This window comes from Quercus suber, unplaced genomic scaffold, assembly GCF_002906115.3.
Source record: "Quercus suber isolate HL8 unplaced genomic scaffold, Cork oak 2.0 scaffold_522, whole genome shotgun sequence".
NCBI lineage: Eukaryota > Viridiplantae > Streptophyta > Magnoliopsida > Fagales > Fagaceae > Quercus > Quercus suber.
In genome coordinates, this window is record NW_027069971.1 from 33,952 (window position 1) to 50,529 (window position 16,578).

General features: G+C 39.4%; 1 protein-coding gene and 1 pseudogene across 1 annotated transcript; both read right to left on the bottom strand.

Moving 5' to 3' along the window:
• LOC111985632 (F-box/FBD/LRR-repeat protein At1g13570-like) overlaps window positions 1-6,648 on the bottom strand; it is a 26,686-nt pseudogene extending 20,038 nt beyond the window's left edge.
• A 3,480-nt stretch (window positions 6,649-10,128) lies between these two features.
• Window positions 10,129-11,097, bottom strand: LOC111985633 (uncharacterized). The gene has a single exon (XM_024017284.1). The coding sequence runs from the start codon at window positions 11,095-11,097 to the stop codon at window positions 10,129-10,131; it is 969 nt and encodes a 322-aa protein (XP_023873052.1).
• Between the last annotated feature and the right edge of the window lie 5,481 nt (window positions 11,098-16,578).

Here is a 16,578-nt window from a genome sequence, read left to right on the forward strand (position 1 = left end):
ACAAAAGCTGTTTGGCAAGGGGAGACAATTTGCTCCAGTAGAGGTCTAATTCTTCCCACCAGAATCTTAGACACTATCTTATATACTGAGTTACACAGGCTTATAGGACGATAGCTCCCGATGGTTTCAGGTCCTTGGTTCTTTGGAATTAGCACAATGTTTGTATTGTTCAAGTACTCCGGGATCTTCTTATCCCTAAAAACAGCATGCACCTCTTCCCTGACCGATCTTCCCACCACAAGCCAGAATCTTTGGAAAAACCCAGCATGTAACCCATCCGGACCTGGGGCTTTAAAGGCTTTCAAAGACCAGAGAGCGGCTCTAATTTCCTCATCTGTCACCATATGGCTAATACTGTTCTTCTCATCACAAGAGAGCTTAGGTTGCCATTGTAAACTGTAGTTGAAGTCCCAAGTAACTGCCTCTTGAGATGTAGAATAGATATTGATAAAACTATCCCTAATATAATTTGCCACCTCTTGCTCTTCTGACACCCATTCCCCCGCCTCATTCTTAATAGCAGTGATCAAATTACGCTTCCTACGAGCCAGTGCAGAAACATGATAAAAGGAAGTATTTCTATCTCCCAAAATCATCCAATTAATTCTGGATTTAAGAGCCCACAGATCCCTTTCTTGTTCTAGCACATCATCCAACTCCTTAATTAACTGATTTTCCAATGCTACTAGAGAGGTAGATGGCTGGTTCGCCAAAGCCCTTTGAACCCCATCAAGCCGCGCCACTACCCTTTTCTTCTTATGGAAAATATTCCCGAACTGGTTCTTATTCCATAAACTGGCCTGCTTGGTAAACATCTCAACTGCTTCAAGAAGCTTCCTAGGATGCTGCCAAGCTTGTTTAACCACATCAGGAAAGGAAGGATCCGACAACCAAAAAGATTGGAATCTAAAAGGCCTCGTAAGGTGCAGCTGTCTACTAGGATTCGTCTCCATCAAAACTGGACAGTGATCCGAGTGACACCTAGTCAAGTGCGACACCTTAGCCTCTGGGTACAAAAGACACCAACTAGGATTCATAAAAAATCTGTCAATTCTCTCTTGAATAAGACTACTAATCTCCCTTCTATTCGTCCACGTGTATCTCGGCCCACTGAACCCCATATCCACCATATTACATTTATCCAGGCAATCCTTCAAAAGAAACGATCTATTTATACTAACTGGTCTTCCCCCAAATTTATCACCCTCTGCAAAGGGGTTCATTAAAATCTCCCGCTATAATCCAAGGCTTACTATGCAACTCCGCAACTCTCATAAGATTATCCCACAACACCTGCCTTTCCACAAACCTAGGACTAGCATACACAACAGACAAAATCCAAGAAAGGTTAGAATGTAATACCTTTACTTCGGCATGGATTTCTTGCTCCGTACTCGCTAGCTTCACAACCTCCACTCTAGCTGAATTCCAAAGAAGCCAAATGCCACCCGCGAAACCCATCGTCTCTACGATAATAGCCTCATCGAAAGGAAGGCGATCAGTAATCTCTTTTGCTCTATCACCCCCAACCCGAGTTTCCATAACAACCAAAATGTCAGGATTATGTGTCCTAACCAACTGCCTAATATGCCTCTGAAAATTGGGCTTCAGAGCGCCTCTGCAATTCCACATTATAATATTCATTATTAAAAGACTACAAAATTCAAACCCGTCAAACAGAGCGATCACAAACTCCGCTTCCCTTTCCAAATTCCAAACCATCCATGCCATCCTCTCCCATGCACTTCCCATCTCTGGCCACAGATTCGTCGGCAGCTTCAACATAACCCGAATCAACTCCATCGCGCCGGCCAGGTTGTTGTTCTCTAATATGATTTTGATCACACAATCTCCCATCGATGAGGCTGCCATCACCGCTCACCTTGCTTCGCCCTTCACTAGTGCTTGCTGTACAACCTCCAGCCTTACACTGGTCACCGTCCCTGGACTGATCTTCCTTCCTGCTCGCACCATCACCCAGTCGGCCAAACCCAGCCTTTAAACACCCAGAACCCTCATCGGCCTGAGCTTGAAGCCCCAGCTCGCCTCGGCTGCTTGCTGCAAACTGGAACAACTCCCCGGACCCTTGACCATCACCGTTCTGCCCTGGCGCAACCCACCCCGAATTTATGTGGGTATCTTTCCTGCTCTCTTCTCCTACTTCTGACTTTGACACCCACTTAGGAGCCCTATTTCTTGCCAACTCTTTTTTCCCCTTCACCGAAGAGCTGAGTCGGGCCTCATTAAGAATCCCTCCCCTCTTGTGACCAGCAAAAGGTTCTCGGCCCACAACGAAAGGCCCATTGGCCTCTACCCCCTTTATACCTTCAGGCCCACTCCCAATGTCCCCTTTCGGCTCAACCCTGTTGGCCTCTCTATTCCAGCCCACACTAGATAAATTAGTACCAAGCCTTTCTTCCTCCTGCTGTCTACCCGAACACAACCCCAAATCAGGAGGTCCCTCCAACCCCGTGGCATTCCTTATCCTTCTTTGTCCAGATTTCCTACGTGTCACCATCATCCACGCCCCGTACGAATCATTGCTCATGACCACTCCACTACCATCTGACACATCCGTCCCAACCGTAGTACTATCTGTGGCATGCATTGCGTGAGGGCTAACGGCATGGTGATATATATCTCTATGTCACTTGCATTTTTTCTGTCATTTTATTCTATCTATGTCATTTAAAAAGATATGGAAAGACAAAATATATATATATATATATCAATTTATTTTATCATCTGTAAGGAGGAAAATGAGAAACGTCATTAAGGTCCTCCTCAATCCTTATTGCCATTCAAAGTGTGGCACAATTCTCAAATTGCGAAAATGTCAAAGTACTAGACTGGCCCATAAAGCCTGTTATGCAATAATCCTGGGTTCATGCACTCACAGATTCCTATCCATAAGGAAATCCGTTCCAAAAACTAAAAGGCCTGGGCCCAATCCTAGTAATAGCCAGACCACTCTGCAGTCTCATTTGTAAGGAGGTACACTGATGGGGCAGCTCCTCTAGTTCGTGAGGAATTCAGAATAGTTGGGGTTATTGACAATTGCAGCCAATGGTCAAGGAGGGTATTTGATAGCGACTGTCTATAGCGATTGCAATTAAAATCTGAACTGTGGAGACCTGTCTTTGTTGACCCAATAAGATGATAAGAATCACCAATCTGCTTTAACACCTCAGTTTCGTATAACTCCATGGGAAGACCATGGAGACGAACCCACACAGCAATGGAATTAACGTTAGCAGTCGCTGGTTTGAAAAGAGGTTCCCATGGCCTAATGGCGAGAAAATGTCCACCAATGAACCATGGCCCTTTTTCAAGCACTGCATTTAAATCTTCCTTCAGAGCAAAACGGACTGAGAAGAATCCGTGTCCTAATCTCACCAAATCAATCCTCCCCGATGGTTTCCAAAGCAAGTTTAGTTTGTTTTGGAGAAAATTAAAACCCACTGCCTTACCAAAAGGTTTGATAATTAACGTTAAAGCCCACGGACTCCTAATCCTCATTTTGGTTTCCTTGGACAGTTTCACCACTGCTAAACCTTCCCGAAGGTCCAGCACTTCATCATCTGATTCGGCTTCTTCCTCCATAACATCAGTAAAATCAAAAGCCTTGGCGAACGCACCTGGAATTTCTCCCATAAGCTTATCCTTAAAAGACCTCTTAGGCAACCCCCATGCTTCCTGATGCCCACGGGATGAACCACCTTCACTATTTCCAACTTTGAACCCAGCGTGGTGAACATCCTTAACCTTTTTTTTACTACGTGAAATCTCAGCCTCTTCTTCCCTAGAGAGCACACGATGTTTGGGACGCTCCATTATTGGCGTACTCATTTTTTTTATATTCTCTTTTCCCCAATCTCCTATGCCAAATATTGGCTATGACAGATAAATGCTTACGAAAGGATAGAAGGGGTTCTACAAGCAAAACAAGAAACAGAGAAGGTCAAGTTCAATTTGCCTTCTCTATGCCAGTATACCCCTGAACTGAAGTAAAGAAATCATGAGGTAGAAGCATTTTAGGTTGGTATGGAGATGGCTCTGGTAAGGGATAGCAGGCTGTAGAATAAACAAATTAAATAAATACTCCTTGGCCAATTTTCAGGTAAGTCATAGTAATGAAAAGTAGGGCAAAGAAGCTTATAGTTTAACTAGTACTTAAACATCCAAGATTCAAATTCCTTATTTCCAACTATGGAATGATAAAAAATAAATAAATAAATAAATAAAGGCTAAAGTGCAAAATTCACCCTTTCTATTTCACCAAAATTCATTTTAGTCCTCTAACTTCTAAATTTATTCAATTAAGACTTTTCCATCAACTTTTGTTATATGTTGTGGTTAATTTTTCAATTTTTAAATTTTTCTTCAAATTTTTTAAATTTAAAAAAATTCAATTAATGATTGAAAAATATTTTCCAATTTTTTTTTTTTTCCAAAAAAATTTAACAAACTGAAGAAACTTTGAGACTAGGTTTTGCATTTTGGCCAAAAATAAATAAATAATTTCTTCACACTCACAAAAAGGGACATGAGAAGTTAAGAACATAAAATACCAGCTAACTTTGGCTTTGGTGCAACTCCCCAAAATAACTAAAGCTATAATAATATTTTTTTTTTATTGGTCAGGGGACAAAATTAAGTTGACACCAATGACTTTCCCCACAATGTGCGGGTTCTACCAGTAACAGAGGTAGAAGCATTTTAGAAAATGGGTTGGAGATGGCTCTGACAAGGACGGTTTCTAATGGCTACAGATTCAGTAATTGAATGTAGCAGGCAGTAGAATAAACAAATGTCTTTGGTTGATTTTCATGCAGGTCATGTTGATGAATGTAATGCTCCGATAGCCATACCACATATGGTTGATGAAATAATTTCTTCACAACTACGAAAAACCTCCATATGAACATTCTAGCTAACTTTGGTTTGGTGTAACTTCCCAAATAAATAAAGCTAATAATTGAATCTACTGCTCCGAGGACAAAATTAACACCCATGACTTTGCACATGGTATCCTTCAATTGATTTATTGAAAAGATCACATTTGGTTCTTCACTCTTTGGGTCAGGCTACCCTTTTGAGTCGAAAGTCCAAACCATTCAAAAAAAAAAAAAAAAAAAAAAAAAAAAAAAAAAAAAGGAACTAAATTGGACAGAATGCATGTATTAACTCAAACCAACAAGTAGGAAAAACAAACATGTGCTCAACCAACGAATGGAATTCTCTACTCAACTACTTCTTTTGGTGAAACTTTAACATTGCTGGACAAGAAGTTCTATCAGCAGCATCATTCAAATCCTTAAGCATACCAAAACACCATTGTTGAACCTCATTCACAAGTTTAAGATCTCTTTTAAGAGTCGTTGTCATTAAAAGGAGTTTTGAGCATTGCGAAAGCCAAACTTTCTTGTATGACTCTTATATATAGACATGCAAAACACTTCATCCTGAGCATATGATTTCTGCATTTGATGATGCACGTCGAAATCGTGTGACCTCTTTCAATATCTTGAATCCTGTGGAGACCTCTCTCCTTAGCTGAATACGCATTGTCTCAAGCAAGGGTGATTTGACTAACAGAAGCTTGGCAAACGCCATTACAGGCTTTGAGTCATCGAAAGTTAGCATCTCCACATCTCGAAGACTCGAAGTTTCTTCAAAGAGATATCTGAGAAGTGTTGGGCTTCCAAAAACTCAACAACAGCATTTACATCAGCAGTAGCACCATAATACAGCTAAAAATAAGCAAATAAAAATTCCAGATCAAATCTAAACCCCTTATAAATGTATATTTAAAGCACAAAAGATAATACTAATCTTCATACCAACCTCAACTTTAAGTTTTTGCAAGTTGGGGGAACTTCTAATCAAGCAAAGTGCACAGGAGACCTCTCACGGAGACCCAAAACATATTTCAGAAATCACGAGTTTTTAGGAATTCAAGTGTAGCTGGAAGCCTATCTGGTATATTGCCTGCAGCAAAACTCTAAAACGAAACACCCCCAGAAAATGACTTATTAAAGTATTTTTTTACTAAATAATGTACAAAACAAAGGCCACAAATTTATCTTACCATCAGAAGATTATAACCCACAATTAGATCCTCTATAACAGGTAGGCAACAAAAAACCTTGATCATATCAGCAGGTTGAATTTCTCCAGGTTTTGGCACGATGTCGATGTCCTCAGTTGCCTCAAACGTAATCGATGCAAGAACTGGGGTATTTTTGAAACGTATAGACATAACAAAGCCTCCAAAATAAAAAGAACTTGAGATTAGGGGCATCAATGTCAAGGTTATCAGTATTGGTGCAGTTTTCTAATGTCAAGTGTTCAAGCACAAGCAATGGGCATTTGGGGATAAAATTTTCAAAAATGTTCATAGCAAAGTCTACTTCCCGAAACTCAAGGGTGATAAGCCTATTAAATCCGTTAAAAGTAGTTTTTTGGACTAAACAGACAATAACGCAGGTGCAAATGTCTAAGTTGCAGACATGAAAAGAGAAATGAAGATAATTTGTGGTCTTCACCCCTTGAAATCCAAAGGGTAAAATCCTGGATATCGTTCCTGGAAAGGAAAGATATTAAATGATTGATCTTGAGACAGCTTTCCAATTCAGGAATAGATAGAGTTAATTTATGAATTGTGTTGGGAAATTTAGACCCCGATTGAAAGAATTAATAAGTTTTAAATCCAAGTTGTTAATTAGATTTATTATGAATCAAACTTGTTAAAACAAACAAACATCAATATCATGTCAAAATCATACAACAGAAAAATAAATAAGACAAGATATGATAACTTAGGAAAACCAATGAAACAAACTAGTTTCACAGTAAAAAAAACCTGAGGAGAAACCTTCCCGAAAAGCAATCCACTATAGTAAAGAGAAGTTTCAGATCTAGTACAAAACCTTTGTCCCTAGACTCTACAATCCCCGTAGATGAACTCACAGCAGAAACCTTCTACTGTTTCAGAATCTCTAAACTCTTCAATATATGAACGCCACCCTTTGATGATGCACGAATCCCAATATGTGACTAACCAATTACGCGAATCCTAGTATGCGACTTCAATCACCAACTAGAAGAAAATGTTGGTTGCAAAGTTCTTTACTTCATCAACAATGAAGATCAATAAGCACTTGGTTACAAAACCTTAAGACGCAAAATATGCAGTAGCTTCTTTCAGAGAGAATAAGGCATCGGTCACCTTTTGAATATGTTCTCTTTTTTATTCTCATGTGTAACGGCCTCTAAAATAAACCTTATATAGGTCTAGGGCTGTAAGAAAAGAAACCCTACACAAATACATAAACCTGACCCAAAAATCAGATCTGAAAAATCTGATTTTCCGTAACCTAGATAAATAGCAGGTGTCGAGTTTTAAACTTCAACAGATACAGCTATCGAGGAGGTGTCGAGCAGCTATCGAGGAGACAGAAGATTTCTCGATCGATCCACCAGCTGTCGAGAAGCTATCGAGATTGCGATAACAATCAACTGAAGAGCTCGATAGATAGCTAGCTGTCGAGAGGTGTCGAACAGCTGTCAAGCTATCTATTCAGCTTTAATGAACAGCATTTCTTCATTTGTTTCTTGGTCCAATCTTGATGGTTTTAATACTAGACTTGAACAACATGTTTCTTGAAGTATTAAACACATCCTAGATCTACCCAATTATAAGTAAAGTGTGTTCCGTCAAACACACATTATTTTAGGCAATAATGTGTACTGTTGACACACTTTAAAGCTTACATGGCTAATAAAATAATAATAATTTTTTTTAATTGACATTAAAACTATGACCTTAGCATTTAATTAAAAATCCAAATAACAAAAATAAATAAAATAAATAAAATGAATAAAAAATAAAATTCTCATTTCCTTATCTTTAAGGTTCTTTAGAAACTAAAAACACCAACGTTATGAAGAAAATTTCTCTGTCAATTTTATCTGTATTGTGGAAAACGGCAGCTCTAGAGTTCAGCTCTTCACTCATCAAGAGCTTATACCCAGACTTCACCGAATACAATCCATCCAAGGTGCCACACCAGCAGAGCCTATCATCAACGCCAGAAATACTCAAGGGAATAGCTTTAATTAATTTGGCTTTATGCTCAGAGAAATTGTTAACAATTGCATCCTCAATCCAGCTGCTGTTATCCTTGTCTATCAAGATTGAAACTTGAGCATCAGAGCCGAAGAAAGAAGGGGGAGATTGAATTTTCTGATACTGCGGATCAGGAAGCCACTTGTCACTATAGATAAGAATCTTTTCTCCATTTCCCACACGCCATTGGGATCCTTTTTTTTATCAGCTCTCTGCTTTTAAGAATACTCTTCCAAGCAAAGGAGCCTTTATCCTCCTTTGCGTCAAAGATAGAACCATCAGGGAAGAATTTCGCTTTGAAGAATCTATGGAAGAGCGAGGACTTATTCTCAAGAAGCCGCCACACTTGCTTTGCCAACATTGAATCATTAAATTTCTGGAGATCCTTAAATCCCATGCCACCCATGTCTTTTGGAAGGCAAAGAGTGCTCCATTTTGACCAATGAATCTTCCTTTGGTTTCCACGATGTCCCCACCAGAATTTCCGGACTAATTGCTCGATGTCATTGCAAAGAGTGATGGGGAGTTTGAAGCAACTCATGGCGAAGGTTGGTATTGCCTGCACCACCGCTTTTAGCAACACCTCCCGACCCGCTTGGGAGAGGATCTGCTCTTTCCAACCACAAAGCTTGGCCCAAACACGCTCCTTGATAAACCGAAGGCTAGCCATTTTATTTCTACCCACTAGAGTAGGGAGACCGAGATATTTTTCGTACTGCTTGATCTCTTGGACTCCGAGTAAACTAGTAATCTGCTCTATAGACTGTATTGGAGTAGACTTGCTAAAAAAGAGAGATGTTTTAGACAAATTTAGCTGTTGGCCAGAGGCTCTTTCGTAATTGCCTAAAATATCTTGAATCTGACGGCATTCAGCAGTTGAGGATCTACAGAACAATAGACTGTCGTCAGCAAAAAAGAGGTGAGTAAGCCGTGGACCCCTTTTGCAAATGGACACCCCATGAATTTGGCCGGCTTCCGCAGCATGGTGAAGGAGGCAATGGAGACCCTCAGTGCAAAAAAGGAAGAGGTAGGGGGAGAGTGGGTCTCCCTGACGGATGCCCCTTGTGGGCTGGACAATAGGCGAGGGCTCGCCGTTAATAAGGATCGAATAACTGACTGTAGAAATGCACTCCATCATTAAGGCCACCCATCGATCATCAAAACTCATGCCCTTCATAATTAGCTCCAAAAACTTCCATTTGACCCGGTCGTAGGCCTTGCTCATATCTAACTTCAAGGCCATGAAACCAGATTTACCCGACTGATGGTGCTTCATGAAATGCAGAGTTTCAAAGGCCATCAATATGTTATCTGTGATTACTCGACCCGCCTGGAAGGCACTTTGGTTTTCTGAAATAATTGATGGCAGCAGACCCTTAAGTCTATTAGCAAGAACCTTCGACACCAATTTATAAACCACACTGCATAAGCTAATAGGACGGAATTTTGAAATTCTTTCTGGGGATTTAATTTTTGGGATTAAAGCAATATGCGTGAGGTTTATTTCTTTCGGAATCCTACAATTACGTAAACAATCCAAAACGGTAGAGTAGACATCATCCCCCACAGTATTCCAAAAAGATTGATAAAAGATCGGGGGCATACCGTCGGGGCCTGGGGCAGTAATGGCTTTCATCTTACTTAAGGCTACCTCCACTTCTTCCCGGTTGAACTCTCTGAGGAGCATCGCATTCATAGAGTCAGTTACTGTAGGCTGTATCTTTTCTAGGATGTCAGAGAAATTCGATGGAGAGGAGGTGGAGAAGAGGGACTGGAAGTACCCAACTGCAATGTCCTTAATTTGAGATTCCTCAGTGCACCAAACATTATGGGAATCCAATAGACCAGAGAGCCTATTCCTCCGATATCGTTGAGAAGCCTTACTGTGGAAATAAGAAGTATTTCTGTCACCACATTTTAAAAAGAGAGCGCGCGACCTCTGCTGCCACATTAAGTTTTCTTTATCAAGAATGCCATTTACTTCCAATTGAAGACATTTAACCAATAATATATCCCCCCCCCCTAGCAGCAGCCATTTCGGCTTTTGCCAAAAGTTTTTTCTTCTCTTCTAGTAATTTTCTAATACTGCCAAAAGAATTCTTGCTCCACTCAGTGAGTTTTACACCACAGGATTTAACTTTCCCAGCCACCTCAGGCATAGTAGCCTCAACAATTGGGGGACCCCAAGCACTGATTACAGTGTCACTACAACCCCTATCCCGCAGCCACATTTGTTCAAATTTAAATGTACGATTTGGGTTAGGAGTAATACCTTCAGGCTTAACGAGAATGGCTAGGTGGTCCAATGAGTAGCTTTGAAGGTGTTGTACTTTGGAGCCCGGATTTTTGGAGAGCCAAAGGTTGTTTGCTACTGCTCTGTCAAGGCGTTCAAGCACATAACCACCATGCCGGCGGCCTTTCCAGGTGAACTTCTTCCCCACGAAACCCAAATCCTTTAAGCCGAGCTCATCCAAGACATCCCGAAAATCTTTCATTTGAGATTCCCTTCTAGGACCCATACCACATTTCTCATGGGACCACATTATTTCGTTGAAATCCCCAGCGCACAACCAAGGCAAAGAGGGATCTGCACGAAGATGACGAAGGAGAGCCCAAGTATCACCTTTTTTAGCGGAGTCAGCAAACCCATAGATGCAGGTAAGACGCCACAAACTATCCTGAGAACCTCCAACCATCGCATCGATGTGGTTCGGCGATGAGGAGGAAACTAATATCTTCACCGAGTTCTTCCAAAACAAAGCCAAGCAACCCAGTCTATTGGCTTGCGGAGTGACCCAATTATGATCAAAACCCAATTCTGAGCATAAATTTATCAGCCTAGCTTCACCCGCCCACGACTCGGCTAGGAAGAGGGCAGCGGGATCTTTTGCCCGAATAAAACCTTCGAGCTCGTGAACAGTGCGTCGGTTCCCAAGCCCACTCACGTTCCAAAATAAGAGACTCATCTTGCTCGGCGGGGCTGCTGACCAGCCGCCGCCGTTTTGGAAGAAGATGAGAGGGAGTCATCATCTGAGGTTGTTCTGCGTTTCCGAGGGTTAGTGTCTACTAAATTTGGTAAAGGGCCTCTTTTACCTAAGGAGGTCTCAAGGGGCTCATCAGTAGACAAGAAGTTGGGCCGTTGAATCCGGGCCCATTTACTTGCATTATCCGCTTCTGAAGAGACATGGGCCAGGGAGATATTGGTTATATCATTGAGTGGGCCTGCTTTCGTGGACTCTGTGGGAATTAGTGAATGGGGAAATTCTGTGGGAATTAAGTCAATGTTTGGCCCAATCGGGTGGGATGAGGTTTGAACCTGGTGGGAAATCTTCGAGCTCAGTTGCGCGGGATCCACTCTGTCAAAGCATTGAATATCCCTGTCAATCTCTGCAACTATTTGATCAAATGGAATGGGTTGCTTAGACTTCATCGGGGGCACCAAAAGGAGAGGCTCCGAAGAGACTGTAGTAGGGTCTGTCACATCCGCAGAGTTGTCAAGAGCCCGGTTCCCAAATTGAGTTTGATTTTTTGGCGGTAGATTTTGGGTAGGTTCACCTGTCATCGCCGGTTGGGACTTCTGGGGTTTGTGTTGAGCTTCTGGTTGGTTGAGACTGTGTTTACGGGCTTTTTTATGGGCATAAAAGCCAGGGACGGAGAGGAAGCCCTTCTTAGAGACCGTAAAGGGGGCTGCTCTTAACCAGGGACCAAAGTGTTAGTTTTCTTTGCTTAATGATCCTTCGCTCTCTATCCATTTTTCGCAGTCCTTATCAGAGTGAGTGAGGCATCCGCACCAATAACAAACATTTGGGAGGCATTCATATTTAAACGAGACCCAGTGGACCTCGTCGTTGTCTAGAGTGATCAGACGACCGCGACACAGGGGAAGGGAAATGTTAAGGGCTACTCTTACCCGGATGAAGCTGCCACCATCACGCTCATTTGGGTTTTCAGTTTGGATAACATCTCCCATTACATCGCAGATTTGCTCAGCCACAACTTTGTTCCTGAAGCGCAGAGGAATATCATGGACTTGTACCCAAAAGGTCACTGTGTTCAGATTCGAGCTAACCACCGTTGCTGTGTTATCAAATCTTGAAACCACCATGATGTGCTTATCAAAGCACCAAGGCTCTGCAGCTAGGATTCTATCGACATCTTCTTTGTAATCAAAGGAGAAAAGTATCAAATGTTCTCCAATGAATTTCATTCTGAAACCAGTTTTTGTTCTCCACAGGGGGTTGAAGGTATTAGCAATGGCATCCAGATTGAGCGGACGTTTTGTTAGGAAGCGAGCCACCAAGGAGAATTCCGTGATAGCTTGATCTGGTTTCAATGCTAGGCCTGGGCCTTCCTTTGCGGAGAGGGAGGGGGATTTCCATTGGTTTGATAAATCATCCATTTAGGATCTAGAGTGGGGAAAGAGATGAGAGGGAGGAAGAGTGTTTCCCAATAAGTCCCGAAAAAATAACCCAACTAGCCTGTGAATAACAGTGTTATTCACAGGGACAGAACTCCTCAAAGAAGGAACAGCAATGCTACGAGACAGAGAAGGCTACAGAGAGAACCTTGCTGTCACGAGCAACCCTCATTAGTAACACCTATTTCCTGCCTCTTGTACTTTGCTAAGTTTGATGTTGAAATAAGCTTTATTCTGAATTAATACATTATGGGTATATAGAAACAGGCATATAAGAATATTTGGGTTCAGGCTTACTACTTATGCCCTTCATATAACAGTATCATGAAATAATGTTTGTAGATATTGATTTAAAGGTGATTGCTTTTGCTTTCTCTTTAAAAAAATTTCAGTGCATTGGGAGATATCTTGAACCTACTTATTCATTTCTTATTTAGTTTCTTTACTTTTTTTTTCTCAATGGATTTTCTTGCCTCATTTTTTTTTTTTTTAAGTTCATTAATTGATGTATTATATGATTATACCATTAGTTGAGTTATGATGCTAGCAATTTATTCTGTTTATATTCTATTATTGTATTTATGAACTACATGAGTTATGATGCTAGCAATTTGCTGCTATGGAACTCATTTGACTAAAGCAAATAAAATTTTAGCTGATAACAATTTTTCCTTTTCATGTTTCCCTTTTTAGGTGTATCTCTTGAACCTATTTGGTTGCATATTAATTGGAAAGGTTCATAGTTTGTATAATATTGCATTCATAAATCCAACATATCGGATGAGGCTTTAGAAAAATTGGAGTAATCACTGTAATGGATGGGCAAATTCATGAAATGGGCCCATTTTAATTCTTTTGATGTAAGGGTTTTTTTTTTTTTTTTTTTTTTTAAAAAAAAAAAAAAAAAAAAAAAAAAAAAATGTAAGTTATGTAAGCTTTTTGTTGTAAAATTGGTAATACCTTTAGCATTTTCCAAATGTTCTTATGTTTCGATGCTTTGATTGAGGAATTTCATTTTGTGTGCTAATATTTTGCATGGGAAATTATAGGTGAGACATCATCAATAATTTGAAGCATAATAGAAAAGATTATACATGGGGGAATATTACTATAAAACTGGTAGAAGCATATGGTGGATTAATGTCATGCTTCTATTTTGAAGCAAATAAAAAGAAGATGTGCTTAATAGGTTGGGTTTGAGGATAACAATTTTTTTTTTTAGAAGGGTAAAGATTGTTGAGGGATTGAGATAGTATCAAAAACTACATGTGTGTTCCAAGATTATTTCATAATTATAAGAAAAACTGATTTTATTTGCGTCTACATAATTTCAAAATCAGATAATTATGATATAATTTTGTCTCTGTTTTGATGAAATAACTTAAATTGATGTATCTCACTATAGGTGCTAGACAACCATCTTCACATGGACATGAAGTTAGTATTGTCATTGTAGTTCTATCATGTTTGACACTTTGTAGCTGTTGGATTAACATTTTGTGAGCTTGGATGGTTGTTTATGTCGTAATCTAATGTTAAAAAATTTAGAAGAATTACCCTACATTACATTTTTATCTTAGCATTAAAATTAGATTTTCAAATTCTAATTTAGATCACTAGCTTCAGAGAATACATCTGAATTAATTCTATCTTCACACCAAATTTCTTGAATCAGTTTTTTTCAAGGATGAAGTTCTAAATTCTTCCATTCAAATGAAATCAAATTACTTTTTTAGATAAGCAAAATGAAAGCTAATGTCTGAATATCACCATGTAGAAGTTTGTTTCATACTACAAAGTATGTTTAAAGTGGTGAGCATAGTCGCAGGACATTTTAAAATACATAAAATAATATTTAAGCATTTTTAACAAATTTAGCACACCCACTCCTATTCTTGCCTTTATTTGACTATTTGGTCATGTCCGTGATTACATGGCATTAAAGGCTAATATAATGTTTCTGTAATTAAATTCTAATATTAGTTTATTTCAACAATTAGTCAAATTAAACTTCATGCCCAGGACGAATTATAGTACATTGTATTGCTATATTAAGCTTATTGTTTTCTAATATGTAAAATAACCCCACCCATTGCATGGGTTAAATGCTAGTATAGATAATAGCAAAGGAAGGAAGGAAACGCAAAACATGAAGAAAAAGCCTAGAGAGAATGGACTGGAAAAGACTAAAGCTGCAGATTATATGGTTTCTCGTCTCTGTCACCTCAACACTCTCAACACTAGCTCAGCCTCAAAGTTTGGGTAAAACGAAATTATTGTTTTTTCAGCAAAAAAAAAAAAAAGAGTAAAATAGTGGAGGGGGGGGGGGGGGAAGAAATTTAAAACTGATTTTAGTATGCCTTGGTGATCAGGCCGGTTTATGTGGGTCTCTAATCCTTTAACCCACCATCCAAACCCAAGTTTCAGTTTTCAAAGGATGAAGACCTATATCCAAACGACCAGGCTATTTGGATCTACTCGCTGCGCTTTAAGTCAGTCGGATTTGGTCTGTTTGATTCGGTCCCTGGCCCGCTAGATAGCCCTAATTCAACTGTTTAGGTGACATTTTGAGCAAAATTTTTTAAGGAAGAAAACTACATCTGACTACTAAACCCATGGTTTATTTGATTGCAATTTTAGCGATTCCCAACCAAAAAAAAAAAATTACATATAGGGAACTAAAAAATTACATTTCTTCAATTTTGTTGGTTTTAAAATTAGCTTAGTGGTCAGTTCATAGTTAATTTGATTTGATTGGTCAATCCATTTTGATTTTGAAAACAGTACTTATGACGTGTCTAAAAGATGAATTTTTAAGTTGGATTCTACTCATAAGTATAAAATTTGGAAATTCCTAATGGCTGCTTTTGGATATGAGAGCTTAGAAAAAGAGATGAAAAAAAAAAAAAAAAAACCAAAAATTGTTGGATTAACTTGCCTTGTATGAATCTTGTTAGGTTCTAAAGACTTAGAAACTAATGTATTTAGAGCTCTAATGTGTAATGTTGGCAAACCATGATCAAAGCAGTTGTTAGTATTGTTTAGACTTGCTCAATGTATGTGCGTTGTATGTAAAGTTGGAATCAAGTGGATGTAGAAGTATTAGTGACTTTCGGCTTGGCTTGATTGATCGAAGCTTAGACTCGATCGATCGAATATCGGACAGAATGTTTTTTTCTACAGAATTCCAACTCAGCCCTAGCTCATTAAAATGTTTAGGGTTTTATGTTTTGCCCTAGGTATATAAGGCAAACCCTAGCCACATTTTAGAGGTTACTCATATTGCTGTTTGTATGAATCTCTTGTGAGATCTGAGAGGTGCTTGCCTTCACACAAGTTTAGGATTATCAAGAAGGAGATTTCTTCAAGAGCTTGATGATCATTCAATTGCTGCCATAAGAGCTTAAAGATAGGCAAGCATGAGTGCTTGTACTTGCTGGAGAATCCAAGAAAGAAGGAGTCCGTGGTCTCGGAGCTTGCACGTGGTTATTGATGACTTGCATAATTTGGCATAATTTATCACTTCTCAACTTTAAACTTTAGTCCAATTTTATTTATTTTTGTTGATTTTAGACTTCATTATTGTTATTTAAATTTTATTGCAGATTTGAAAAAAAATGAAGATTTATTCAAATAGAAGAGACATGAAGCAACTAGAGAGAATATTGGGTTTTGGATGAATGAAGGCTGAAGGAAGATTTTTTTTTTTTTTTTTTGGCTTCAGAATTGGCATGAAAAGCGGGTCCTTCTTGGTTTTGAGGCAGGTGGTTTGACTTCATCTATTTTTTTTTTTTTTTTTTGGCTTCAGAATTGGCATGAAAAGCGGGTCCTTCTTGGTTTTGAGGCAGGTGGTTTGACTTCATCTTGACAGAGAGGCAAGCATGAATTGGAGAGATTGAGTGGGCTTTTTGGGCTACAACAAGTTTTGGGCTGGCCTTTAGAAAAGGAGGGCTGAAGAAGAAAAAAGGGGTTGAAGGTGCGTAGACTAGAAACTGAAATAGAAAAGAAAGAGGCGCTGAACCAGAAAGAA

Bases quoted from the DNA above. Each gene is read 5' to 3' on its own strand.
- LOC111985633 (XM_024017284.1), bottom strand. From the start codon at position 11,097: ATGAGTCTCTTATTTTGGAACGTGAGTGGGCTTGGGAACCGACGCACT.